General features: G+C 35.0%; 1 protein-coding gene, 1 long non-coding RNA gene and 1 other non-coding gene across 3 annotated transcripts; 1 reads left to right on the top strand and 2 right to left on the bottom strand.

The window, feature by feature from the left end:
- Positions 1-137: 137 nt before the first annotated feature.
- On the bottom strand, positions 138-2,453 carry LOC111803168 (uncharacterized). The gene is made up of 2 exons (XR_002816350.2): positions 962-2,453; positions 138-761 (listed from the first exon to the last, which is right to left on the bottom strand). It is a non-coding gene; the product is annotated as an uncharacterized LOC111803168 (long non-coding RNA).
- A 3,632-nt stretch (positions 2,454-6,085) lies between these two features.
- LOC111803874 (uncharacterized) lies at positions 6,086-8,422 on the top strand. The gene has a single exon (XR_015422591.1). It is a non-coding gene; the product is annotated as an uncharacterized LOC111803874 (transcript).
- Positions 8,423-9,815: 1,393 nt separating this feature from the next.
- Positions 9,816-10,479, bottom strand: LOC111804359 (Nuclear transport factor 2 (NTF2) family protein). Its single transcript, XM_023689126.2, has one exon. The coding sequence runs from the start codon at positions 10,396-10,398 to the stop codon at positions 9,892-9,894; it is 507 nt and encodes a 168-aa protein (XP_023544894.1). The 5' UTR covers positions 10,399-10,479; the 3' UTR covers positions 9,816-9,891.
- Positions 10,480-11,915: the final 1,436 nt, after the last annotated feature.

Here is an 11,915-nt window from a genome sequence, read left to right as displayed (position 1 = left end):
GGTCGACTCTATCATAACCACAAGAGATACGAAAGATTAATAGGATTTGCCAAAGTTATTGAAGATCGAAAGATTAATACGAAAGATTTCATAACCACACGAGGTATTGAAGATCGCCCAAGTTATACTATCTCAACTAATTAGGTAAAGACATGTTTATTCATTGTGATATTGTTAATTCATTCCTAGTTAATACAACCAACTATGTCAAATATGTCTCTATTTCTACCTTTGCATAGCTTAAACTTTTTAAATAGGACATGAACAGACAAAGTTCAAGATAAAACATCTTTCTAGTCTCCTTTGTGCGCGATAGCTTAGAATGATCATCTTATCGATTCAGATTTGAAGGCAAAAAGGAGATTCTGACGTTGAGACAAAGCTATTTCCTATTAACTCCGTTAAAAAACTTCACTTATAAATCATTGAAGTGATCTTTTTCAAGTGAGTACCTTGGGTAGATTCACGTTCTTGTGGTTGATTTTCCCTTTTTCTTTCTCCCCTCAACTTGGCTCAGCTACCACTTCAATTCAAAGACAAAGAAACTTCACAAATCTATAGACAAATAGAATTCGACTTTTTATCATTTCAAGTCGGTGCAAATTCATTTTGATTAACAAGTTCCCAAACGAGAGTTGAGCCTCGATATCCTAAAAAAAAAAAAAAAAAACAGGACAAGGAAACTAGAATCGACATAGAGATGATGTTGGAACTTCAATTTCAGCTGCCTTTTTGAACCCACATTGCACATTTGTAGCTCTCTACAAAACAAAACCATCAAACCATGGCATAAATTCGCCCAATTGTCAAAAATAGTGTCTCAAATATGGCTTATATTTACAATCTATACATGAGTATGCTTAAAAACCCAAAGGGTTCATCTTGTTTACCTAGAACTTTCAGAGATTCAATGATTAAAACAAAAAAAAAAAAAAAAAAAAAAAAAGAAGGGAAAGGTGACCTGAAAACAATGAAGAAGCAGAAGCAGCAGAGGGTTGATTAATTAAGGCGCAGTGGTCACGATGGCGAAGAGGGGCACATGAAGAACTAACTCAAAAACCCCAACAGATCTGAATTGAACCGAATTGAGTTAGCACAGCACGTGCCCTGCTTCTCCATCTTGCTCTTCATGCACCTTCTCTCTCTCTCTCTCTCTCTCTCTCTCTCTCTCTCTCTCTCTCTCTCTCTCTCTCTCTCTCTCTCTCTCTCTCTCTCTCTCTCTCTCTCTCTCTCTCTCTCTCTCTCTCTCTCTCTCTCTCTCTCTCTCTCACATTTCATCTCTTCTTTCCTTCCTCCTTTATAACAAAATTGGGTGTCTCTACCTCCCCTTTATACTAACAACACTCCGACTCGGTGTGTTTATTTCTAACCTTAAATTATCCGACCTACCCATTACAATTTTTGTGAGATCCCACGTCGATTTGAGAGAGGAACTAGTGCTAGTGAAGATGTTGGGTCTCGGAGGAGTTAGATTGTGAGATCTCATCTCGGTTGGAGAGATGTACGAAGCATTGATGGCGAAGAGGGGCACATGAAGAACTAACTCAAAAACCCCAACAGATCTGAATTGAACCGAATTGAGTTAGCACAGCACGTGCCCTGCTTCTCCATCTTGCTCTTCATGCACCTTCTCTCTCTCTCTCTCTCTCTCTCTCTCTCTCTCTCTCTCTCTCTCTCTCTCTCTCTCTCTCTCTCTCTCTCTCTCTCTCTCTCTCTCTCTCTCTCTCTCTCTCTCTCTCTCTCTCTCTCTCTCACATTTCATCTCTTCTTTCCTTCCTCCTTTATAACAAAATTGGGTGTCTCTACCTCCCCTTTATACTAACAACACTCCGACTCGGTGTGTTTATTTCTAACCTTAAATTATCCGACCTACCCATTACAATTTTTGTGAGATCCCACGTCGATTTGAGAGAGGAACTAGTGCTAGTGAAGATGTTGGGTCTCGGAGGAGTTAGATTGTGAGATCTCATCTCGGTTGGAGAGATGTACGAAGCATTGATGGCGAAGAGGGGCACATGAAGAACTAACTCAAAAACCCCAACAGATCTGAATTGAACCGAATTGAGTTAGCACAGCACGTGCCCTGCTTCTCCATCTTGCTCTTCATGCACCTTCTCTCTCTCTCTCTCTCTCTCTCTCTCTCTCTCTCTCTCTCTCTCTCTCTCTCTCTCTCTCTCTCTCTCTCTCTCTCTCTCTCTCTCTCTCTCTCTCTCACATTTCATCTCTTCTTTCCTTCCTCCTTTATAACAAAATTGGGTGTCTCTACCTCCCCTTTATACTAACAACACTCCGACTCGGTGTGTTTATTTCTAACCTTAAATTATCCGACCTACCCATTACAATTTTTGTGAGATCCCACGTCGATTTGAGAGAGGAACTAGTGCTAGTGAAGATGTTGGGTCTCGGAGGAGTTAGATTGTGAGATCTCATCTCGGTTGGAGAGATGTACGAAGCATTGACACGTTTTAAAAATATTGAGGAAAAGCCCGAAAGGGAAAACCGAGGACAATATCTGCTACTAGTGGGTTTTGACTATTATAATTTTGGATGGAAATTAGGATTTGGAACAAGTGTGACTATGACTTAGAACAGTGGTCCTGTAACAACTCAAGCCAAAGCTCACCACTAGCCGATATTGTCCGCTTTAGCTCGTTATATATCGTCGTCAGCCTTACGGTTTTAAAACGTGTCTATTAGGAAGAGATTTTCATACCCTTATAAGGAATGTTACATTCCTCCCTCCAACCGATATGGGATCTCACACGTTCATATCCTAGTTTTGATTTTCACACCCTTATAAGAAATGTGTCATTAAGCCTAAATTTTGTCATTTTTGTCGTAATTTTTTCAAACCAATCATTAAAGTAAAAAACCCATTAAAATTTTGGATGAAAATAAGGATTTAGAACAAGTGTGACGATCACCTGCAACAATAGTTTATATCCTAACTTTCGTTCAAGGTTACCATCACACTGTTCTACGTCTTGAGTCTTACTCTAACAGTAGTTTTGAAACATTTATCAAAAGTCGAGGATAAAATTTCGTGGGCACCCTAAAAATTAAAGGCCTTACTTGGGGTTGGGACCTCAAATGTAACACCTATCAAACTACCTTATCACACACTTGAATTAATTTATAGCACCATTATTATTTATATATTTATGTACAATTTACTTCAATAATTTTCCCACCTTAATAATCTAATATATATATATATATATATATTTAATTTAGGGACTAAAATAAATATTTATAAATTTAATATTTTATTGTTTTATATACTAAAATATATGGAAAAATTATTGTAATATTATATATGATGGGTTATTTTCAAAGGTTAGATGGGGTTTTGCTAACATTACCCATGATTTATGGGCTGTTTCACACCACAAAACATGCACCTGTTTATGTCTTAATCCTATGAAATGTTGCTGTCTCAAATCTTGTGTACCTCGATTCTATTTTCTTTACATTAAAAACAAATATCATATAACCTACTTTTTCGACCGAATTAAATAAGGTTTATCTTTTTAAATTTAAGCGTGTTTTATTTGGAGTAATCTTATGTTAATTGACTTACCGAGCATTTGTGAGTGAGAATTAAAGAACTCGTGTTGTATTATGAAATTTATAGAAATATCGAGATCATCAGATATTGAATTGAACTTTAAAATTCTCGTCTTGGCGTTATATTAATTTCATTATTTACCTAAAAAGTCTATAAATGCATCAATTATGCTTTGTTTTTCTCCCTCTCTTTCTATATAAAAAAAAAAGGTTAAATTTGACAATTTTTGTTTTTTTTTTTTATAAATATTTTCTCTGTCTTTTTGCAATGGGATTTGATGGTGTCACACCAACTTTATAATAATAATAATAATAATAATAATAATAATAATAATAATAATAATAATAATAATAATAATAATAATAATAATAATAATAATAATAATAATAAAATGGGAATTAATTTTGGTCCTCTCCTATAGACTTATGTTGCATAGTGGGGCACATAAAGTATAATTAAAAAAAAAATGAAAAGAAAAAAAGAAAAATGAAAAAAGAAAAAAGACAAAGGAAATTAGACCCAAAAGATAAATAATAATAATAATAATAATAATAAAATAAAAAATAAAAAAAGTTGGATTACGAAAGGCTTTTCCTCGGAGACCGTTCAAAATTATTAAAGTAATTTCCACCTAACTGTTACTACTTTTATTTTTCCAGTTCACGTGAGATCTCATATATTATATAGTAAAAATAATAATAATTACATAAACGAGTGAAAATTTTGAAAATAGACAAATATTACAGCTGGCAGAGTTTAATTAATTATATTTTTTTAAAAAAAAATTATATTTTACATGTACTTTCATAAAATGGGTAAATATATAATATATATATATATATTAGAAGAAAATAAAGAAGGAATCTAAATAAAAAGAGAATTTAGAAAATAAAAAGTGGGGGAAAAAATAAATAGAGGCATAAATTTGTGGCACAAAATGGAAAGCTGTGGGGTAACACAAACAGAGCACAAACAAGAATGGTGGTTGTGCCTTTTATATTATATTATATTATATTATATTATATTATATTATTTATTTATTTATTTATTTATTTATTTATTTATTTATGTGGGGTTTGCAAAAAAGCCCTTCATCATTCTACAAATTGTCATTTTTTAATTTTAATTTTTAATTTTTATAAATATTTTTAAGGGAAGTGTAAATGTGAATGAAATTAATTAATTAATTAATTAATGGGCCATAATGCAAAATAAGAAAATATTTAGAAGAGGTAAATGAAATAAATCATTCCCCTTTTGTTTTTTTTTTTTTTTTAATATTATTTATTGACATGTGAATCCAATAAAAGGTAATTTTGGAAGGTTGACAAAAATGCATTTAATTCAAAAATTAAAAATTAAAAAAATAAGAAATAAAAAAGGGAAGAATATTATTATTTAGCATTTTTGGCCCAACCCTGTTTTTTTTTTTTTACTTTTTAGCTGGACAATATTGTTTGGATGTAAGCCTATTGACCTGTAATTCCACTTCAACCACCAAAAATGACGACCAATTCTAACCACTCTTTCTGCGACTATCGATGATGTTCTAATGAACAATTTGTTTATGATTTAGCTCTATATTAAGCTCTTCTCGTAACCGTGAAAGGATGAGACTCCATTGTTAAAGTCTTGAAATAAGCACTTAAGGAAAATATATTTCACTGAAAAGACAAGCCCTCACAGATTGAAGTTCATAACTTATTCGGGAGTAAAATCGAGTTGTGTATAATATAATCTTCTCAATTAACATATTTCTAAAAATAAAATTAAATATTTTACGATCAAATCTTATACAAACTCATTGCATAAAATACCCATCACAAAGTGGGTCGTACCAATTGTGTTGTCAAGATAAGACAGTCCAAACCCACCGCTGACAGATATTGTTTCTTTGGACCCACTACTAGCAAATATAATCATTTTTAGGTCTTTTCAGTGCTTTCACTCAAGGTTTTTAAAACGCGTATGATAGGAAGAGTTTCCATACCTATTTGGGTTTTCCCTTCGGTGCTTACTATCAAGGTTTTTAAAACATGAGATTTCTACACCCTTATAAAAAAATACTTTGTTCTCCTCTCCAACGAACATGAGATCTCACACAATGAATAGCGTTAAATTGCAAATAAAACAATCAAAATTATTGTTACAATTAAATCATTAATTACAGGTCTTTGATACATAAATCTCAACATGTTTATGATCTGACATCAAATTGTTATTTATGATTGTTTGAGTTAAGTAGAACTCGATTAGACTTGTAGGTGAGGTGAGCAAACCAAACCGACAGTTCAAGGCGATTGTCCGAATCAAATCGAGCCAATGACTTTATGGCAAAAAAAATAATTTGAAAGAAAAAACATAAAATTTAAGGTGAGCAAGTTCATTAAAGTTGGGACAAATTTAGGTGAGTGGGAAACATGAGAACCAATTTTTATGTCTAATCAAAGCAGATAAAGTAGGAAAGATCGTCTATGATCTCACTTTTTCTTGTCTACCCTTTCAAAGCCTCTTTAAAATTCAAAGATTTTGATGAACAAATATCATGATTATTTATTACTTCATTTGAATCATGAACTTGATAATGCTACATTTGGGAAATGCTTAATGGTTCTTCTTTTTCCCCCTTGTTTTAAACAGAGAATTTCTTTCAAGATCTGGGCCAGGCTTGAAGAACTGTAAGGAAAATCCAGTCCAAATCAAGAATCCATCATCTTAGCCCATGATGAACTCAACAGATTCCCATCAAAGGCCTCATTGAAGTCCACACGGAAGATTCAAAATGAGGAAAGTTCTAAAAAAGTTTCCCACCATAGCAGGGCATTTTGAAGGTCGATCGACTCTTACTGGTAAAAGGAAAAAGGTGCGTTAGGAAAGAAACGTAAATCATTTCTGATTTTTGCACTTTCTTTGCTTTGATGAGCCGCTGGAACTTCAACCCAGGTACATTTCTAACTTCCCTTTCAATGGAGTTTTTTCTATATGGGTTTCTCTTGAAGGAAATTGTTGCCCCAAATCGAGTTTTGTATCTGTAATTTTGTGTTTTATCATGTTTCATACTGCCATTTTGATCAAATTTGAAAGATTAAGTTCATTGTTATTTGTGACTGTTAGGTGTTTGTGTTAATGCTCAGCTCAATAATTGCTTGTTTGTTCATGCTTTTGAGTATCTGTTCATAAAATATGTGATATCAGTGATTAGAATCCATTGTTGAAAGATGATTAGAATCGATCTAGTTAATATTGGGAGTAATTTTTGGGACTCAGCTTGTTGAGCATCCTAGGCCCTGTGAATGGATTCAAGACAACCTTCAATTCATAAGTGCTGCATATTGTGAACACAAGGCCAAGTACGACGACGAGCTTCACGGTTCGATGTCGATATCCCGAAGGATTCTACTTAGGGGTGCTGATTCAAAGATTGGCTCAGAAAACTTGCCCTCCCCATCTTTTAAGTTCCAGAAAATCAAGTTCATAGGATTTTGTAAAGAGTGGATCAAAGACCCTTTGAACATTGCCCTTCTTTTCTGGACGATCGGCGTCACGGTTTCGGGATTGGTCGTCTTTCTTGTAATGACTGGAATGTTGAACAATCTCCTGCCAACTAAATCACAAAGAGAGATTTGGTTTGAAGTTAATAACCAAATCTTGACTGCTCTCTTCACTCTGATGTGTTTGTATCATCATCCTAGGAGGATTCATCATATGGTACTTTTATGTAGGTGGAAACCAGGTGATATCCTTATACTTAGAGAAATATATTGCAAAAATGGAACTTATAAGCCACATGAAAGGAAACACATGATGGTATTGCTTGTGTTGCTTCATATGAACTGCTTTGCCCAATATGCTTTATCTGTCCTTAATTTGAGCCATAAGAAGCCTCAAAGATCAGTTTTCGGAGTTTCGGTCTGCCTTACTGTTGCACTCTTGACTGCTGCTGCTGCTAGTTTATACTCCATTTTCAGTCCACTTGGGAAGGAGTACGACCATGTCGACAATGAGGAAAGTCCAAACCGGATCAACGATGGCAATTTGTGTGTGTCAAGAATTGTTGACAAGCCTCAATGGAGAGGCGGACTGTTCCATTTCCTTGATGACATTAGAACAGCTTGCCTTTCCCTCTTCTGCAGCTTCTGCTTATTTGGATGGAACATGGAACGGTTAGGATTCGGGAACATGTACGTTCATGCTGCGACGTTCGTAATCTTTTGCACTGCCCCGCTTTGTTTGTTTGGTTTGGCAGCTAATATTGTGGAACCTTTGTATGCTAAAGTAGCTCTCAGTTTAATTGGCATTCTTGTTTCTGTGTTTGGGCTGTTCTATGGTGGATACTGGAGGATTCAAATGAGGAAACGGTTCGATATAACGAAGAACGAGTCGTGTTGGGGGAAACCAAATGTTGTAGACTGTGCACAATGGTTGTTCTGCTGCTGCTGCTCTCTTGCTCAGGAGGTTAGGACAGCTGATTACTATGAATTAATGGAAGACAACCTCGGAAAAAACCGAACGAACGGCAGAGACAAGAACGAAATCCTGTCACCATTACCTCGTGAAGGTGGAACAGTTCATGAGGATAGATCAAACCTGGATTCAAACAGGTTTTTAGATGAAACTGATGGAGTAAACCAGCTTTTGAAGCCCCCTACTCCATCATCAATGCAAAGAGATGATTTTGCGCTGAAAATGACCAAAAATCTTGCAGGAGAACGGTCATTGAGTCTCTGAGGAATTTGATTATAACTTCTGTGATGTTTTCTCGTACTTTAGCCATGTTTGAATTGAACTAATACATAGTTTTGTGTGTATTATTATGTGAATTCATAGATATATATGTTCATTTTCGCTTGTTTATATGTTGCAAAAGACCATCAAAAGTATCTCCGTTCGTGCTATATACGAAAACGAGAAAGCAAAGCACACGCATGACAAGATATTTCTGTGATGACCCATGTCCAAGATCCGGATCAAAATTCAGAATTTAGATTCAGCACTTGATAGTCTCGGTATTCTCTTACATCCCTTGCGACATGGCATACACATTCCTGCTATATACGAAAACTAGAAAGTAAAACACATGCATAACATGATATTTCTATAACGATCGATGCCCAGAATTTAGATTCAGTACCTGATGACCCTTTCATGCACCCCGCGACATGGTTATTTTACTTACTCCTCGCTTCTAAGAGTGAATGTTCATCCTAATAGACCAACACGAGTTCTTTCAAATACTTTGGAGTTCTTAGAATTAAGCCACTGAACTGAAAAGAAAGGTGCACATTCTTGGTATAGATAGTAACTTTCAATTCTTTTAAATTTTTCTTAATGATCGCTCTCATCCGAATATGGTCTTAGGTCATTCATTTACCCATCCTTTGTTCGAGTGTCACAATTGCACAATCCCGATATGGGTGTGATTTTGGGTACGTACCCAAAATAAAGAAAAATAGAGGCATTGGAAGCTTTCCATCTATTTCTTAAGGTTATGAATATGATATAGCCTTAATTACTTCACGTTGCAATCGTGGCAGACTGGAAAAGGAATCTAAGGCCAACCTCCCACACTTCCCACCAATCATTTTGAAAGGACACTACACATATAAAATTGATAACACTCTCCCACACGTGTGGTCGCGACCCGTAAGAAAGCGACGTGTGCATACATGAATCTTATGAAAAAAAATTTCCTAAAGCCACGATTTTAAACCCACCGCTAGCAAATATTATCCGTTTCAAACTGTTACGTATCGTTGTCAACCTCACGGTTTTAAAACACGTCTGTTAGGGAGACATTTCCATATCCTTATAAAGAATGTTTCATTCTCCCTCCAATCGATGTGGGATCTCACAATCCACTCCAGAGTCGAATAACGAACAATATCTGTTATGGGTTGTTATATTCTCTTCTATACGTCAATTTTTAATAGGATTTTGCTTAGATTAATTGGGTTTGCGTTGGATTTTGAATGTGACGAGGAAATAACAAAAAAAAGAACTCGAGAGGTGTGATGTCAGGGAAGAAAGATGACCAAAAAAAAAAAAAAAAAAAAATCTTAAATAAAGAGAGCATTTGAATTGAAAATCTAATCATTGATCTAAAAGTTTAGGAGATTGATGTTTGGTCGAGGATCCAGTTGAAAGAACCTTTTGAAGATGTGTCGGCAATTGATTCGTCAAACGTTAAAGTTTACCAAATTTAATATATCGACTTGATTTAGTTAACAAGATAGTTATATCAGATGAATTATGTTCAAATTGGATGACATTATTTCACAGATAATTAAGTTTTAGAAACACACGTTACAAACGCTTTTGACAAACTACAGAGCCAACATAATCGCGGGCAGCGAGCGGTGAAACAGATCCCGAGGGTGGCTCTGCCACACCGTCAGCCCATCATGACGGACCTCCTCCCAAGCCGGCTGCCGGAGATCCGCCACAACAAGCCAAGTATTGAAATACTCTCTAAACTGCGTAATCACCCCATCTTTCAACGTCCAAACATGAACCCAATAGACCTGAGCCCCTTCCCAGCCTTCCGCCACAATAACAGAGTCGCCGATCTCTGTTATGCTCCTCGGCTCGAACCGAAACTCGGCGTGGCTGGACTCACCGGTGAGGACCCGCATCATGTACTGGCAATGAGGTGGGCCATGGAACCACCACTCGAGGTCGGTGGCAAGGAACTTCGCCACCGCGTCGGTCCGGCCGGCGGCGAGGGATTTATAGAGGGCATCGGCGGTTGCTCTGTTTTGATGCTCTGACTCAGTGGAGTGGGTGATTTCGGAGTGTTTAAGGATGTGGGTTGACGTGGAAGTGGAATCCATGTTTGTTTGAGCAAAAGGGTCGTGTTTTGGAAGAGGGAATTTGAGCTGAAAGCTGTGGAATTGATTTGTGCATGGAAGGGTGTTATTTATAGCCGAGCATGTTCGGGATCGAAGATTCAAATTTCTAATTAAACATACCCATTTAAGGTCGTAAGGGACCTACCTCAACTGTGGTGGGGAATCCCCGTTTAAACAAATAATGTAGAGGGAGCCCGAGAGATTTCTCTCTACACAAGAACGAAGATCATATTTCTTATCCTCACCTTTGAACCTAACTGATTCCATCCCGACCCACATAAATAAAGATATTATCCTGATCCCACAAAAATAAATGAAGATTTTTACGGGATGTAGAATGAAATACAGTCGTCCCATCTCCACTCTGTCTCATGGGTATCTCTATTTCTAATCTCAGATCTTAGCGTATATATCTTAACTAGGTGAGATACGCTCAAACTAACAATACATGCTACATTTTCTATTGGCATAATAATACACGTAATTTTTTATTATTAGGTTAACAGTGTTGGTTTAATTATATCGGGGGTTAACGTTGAGGGTAGAATTGGAAAAATAAGTTAAAAATTATAAGATTTTAGGCTAAATTAAAATAACTCGAGAATTTAAGGACGGATAATGAAATTATATGATTTTTTTTTTTAATGGGGAAAACGTTGATAGCTGAACCTACAAAAATAAATGGGTACCACAAAGATACAAAATAAATGGAAAAGATTTTTTTTAATTATTATTTATTTTTAAAAAAATGAATCCCAAATATTTATTTATTTAATATTTTAATTTTTGAAAAGAAATATGAATATTTTTTAAACATTTAATATATTATTTAAAGGGCATTTTTTAATATTTTAATCTAAAGGTTGAATTGGCAAATGGAGAAAAGATGACGTGGACGATGAGTTGACTGTTTGACTGATCCTCCACGTCGTTTTTTTGGCCAACCGGCGGTAGGGACACGACGTCGTTTTCGGCTGCATGTACCATTCAAAAGCTACCAGTTGTCCTTGAGCAGATGCACAGTTCCTGGACTCTCCAAACAATTTTCCTTACCTAATTTAATAATTTAATTTAATTTAATTTTAAAATACCCCATATGTATTTTCTTAAAAATAAATATATTATTTTTTAAATACAAGTTTATTAGACATTTTTTAATTTTTTAATTTTAAGCCCAAACTAATAAATATTAGGATAAAATATATTTTTAGTTATATATAAACTTAAAAAAAATGACTTTTTAGTTCCTTAATTTTAGAAAAATTCTTTTTAAAAACAATAATAATAATTTCGCCTTTTTAATTATACAAATTTTAATTAACTAACATACTTAAATGTATATTAAATTCAAAATTCATTTCTAATATAATATTAATAATAGTCTATATTTAAAATTGTATTAATATATTTTTAAAGCCTCATCATATTGATGTACTCTTTTTCACCCCATCTTGTACCTCTTTCCTTCACATTAACCCTTTTTACTTTTTACCATTTAA

The sequence above is a fragment of the Cucurbita pepo genome, chromosome 10, assembly GCF_057944985.1.
Source record: "Cucurbita pepo subsp. pepo isolate OVF chromosome 10, ASM5794498v1, whole genome shotgun sequence".
NCBI classification, from domain to species: domain Eukaryota; kingdom Viridiplantae; phylum Streptophyta; class Magnoliopsida; order Cucurbitales; family Cucurbitaceae; genus Cucurbita; species Cucurbita pepo.
The sequence above is the reverse complement of the archived record's forward strand: the minus strand, read 5'-3'. Positions and strand labels throughout refer to the sequence as shown.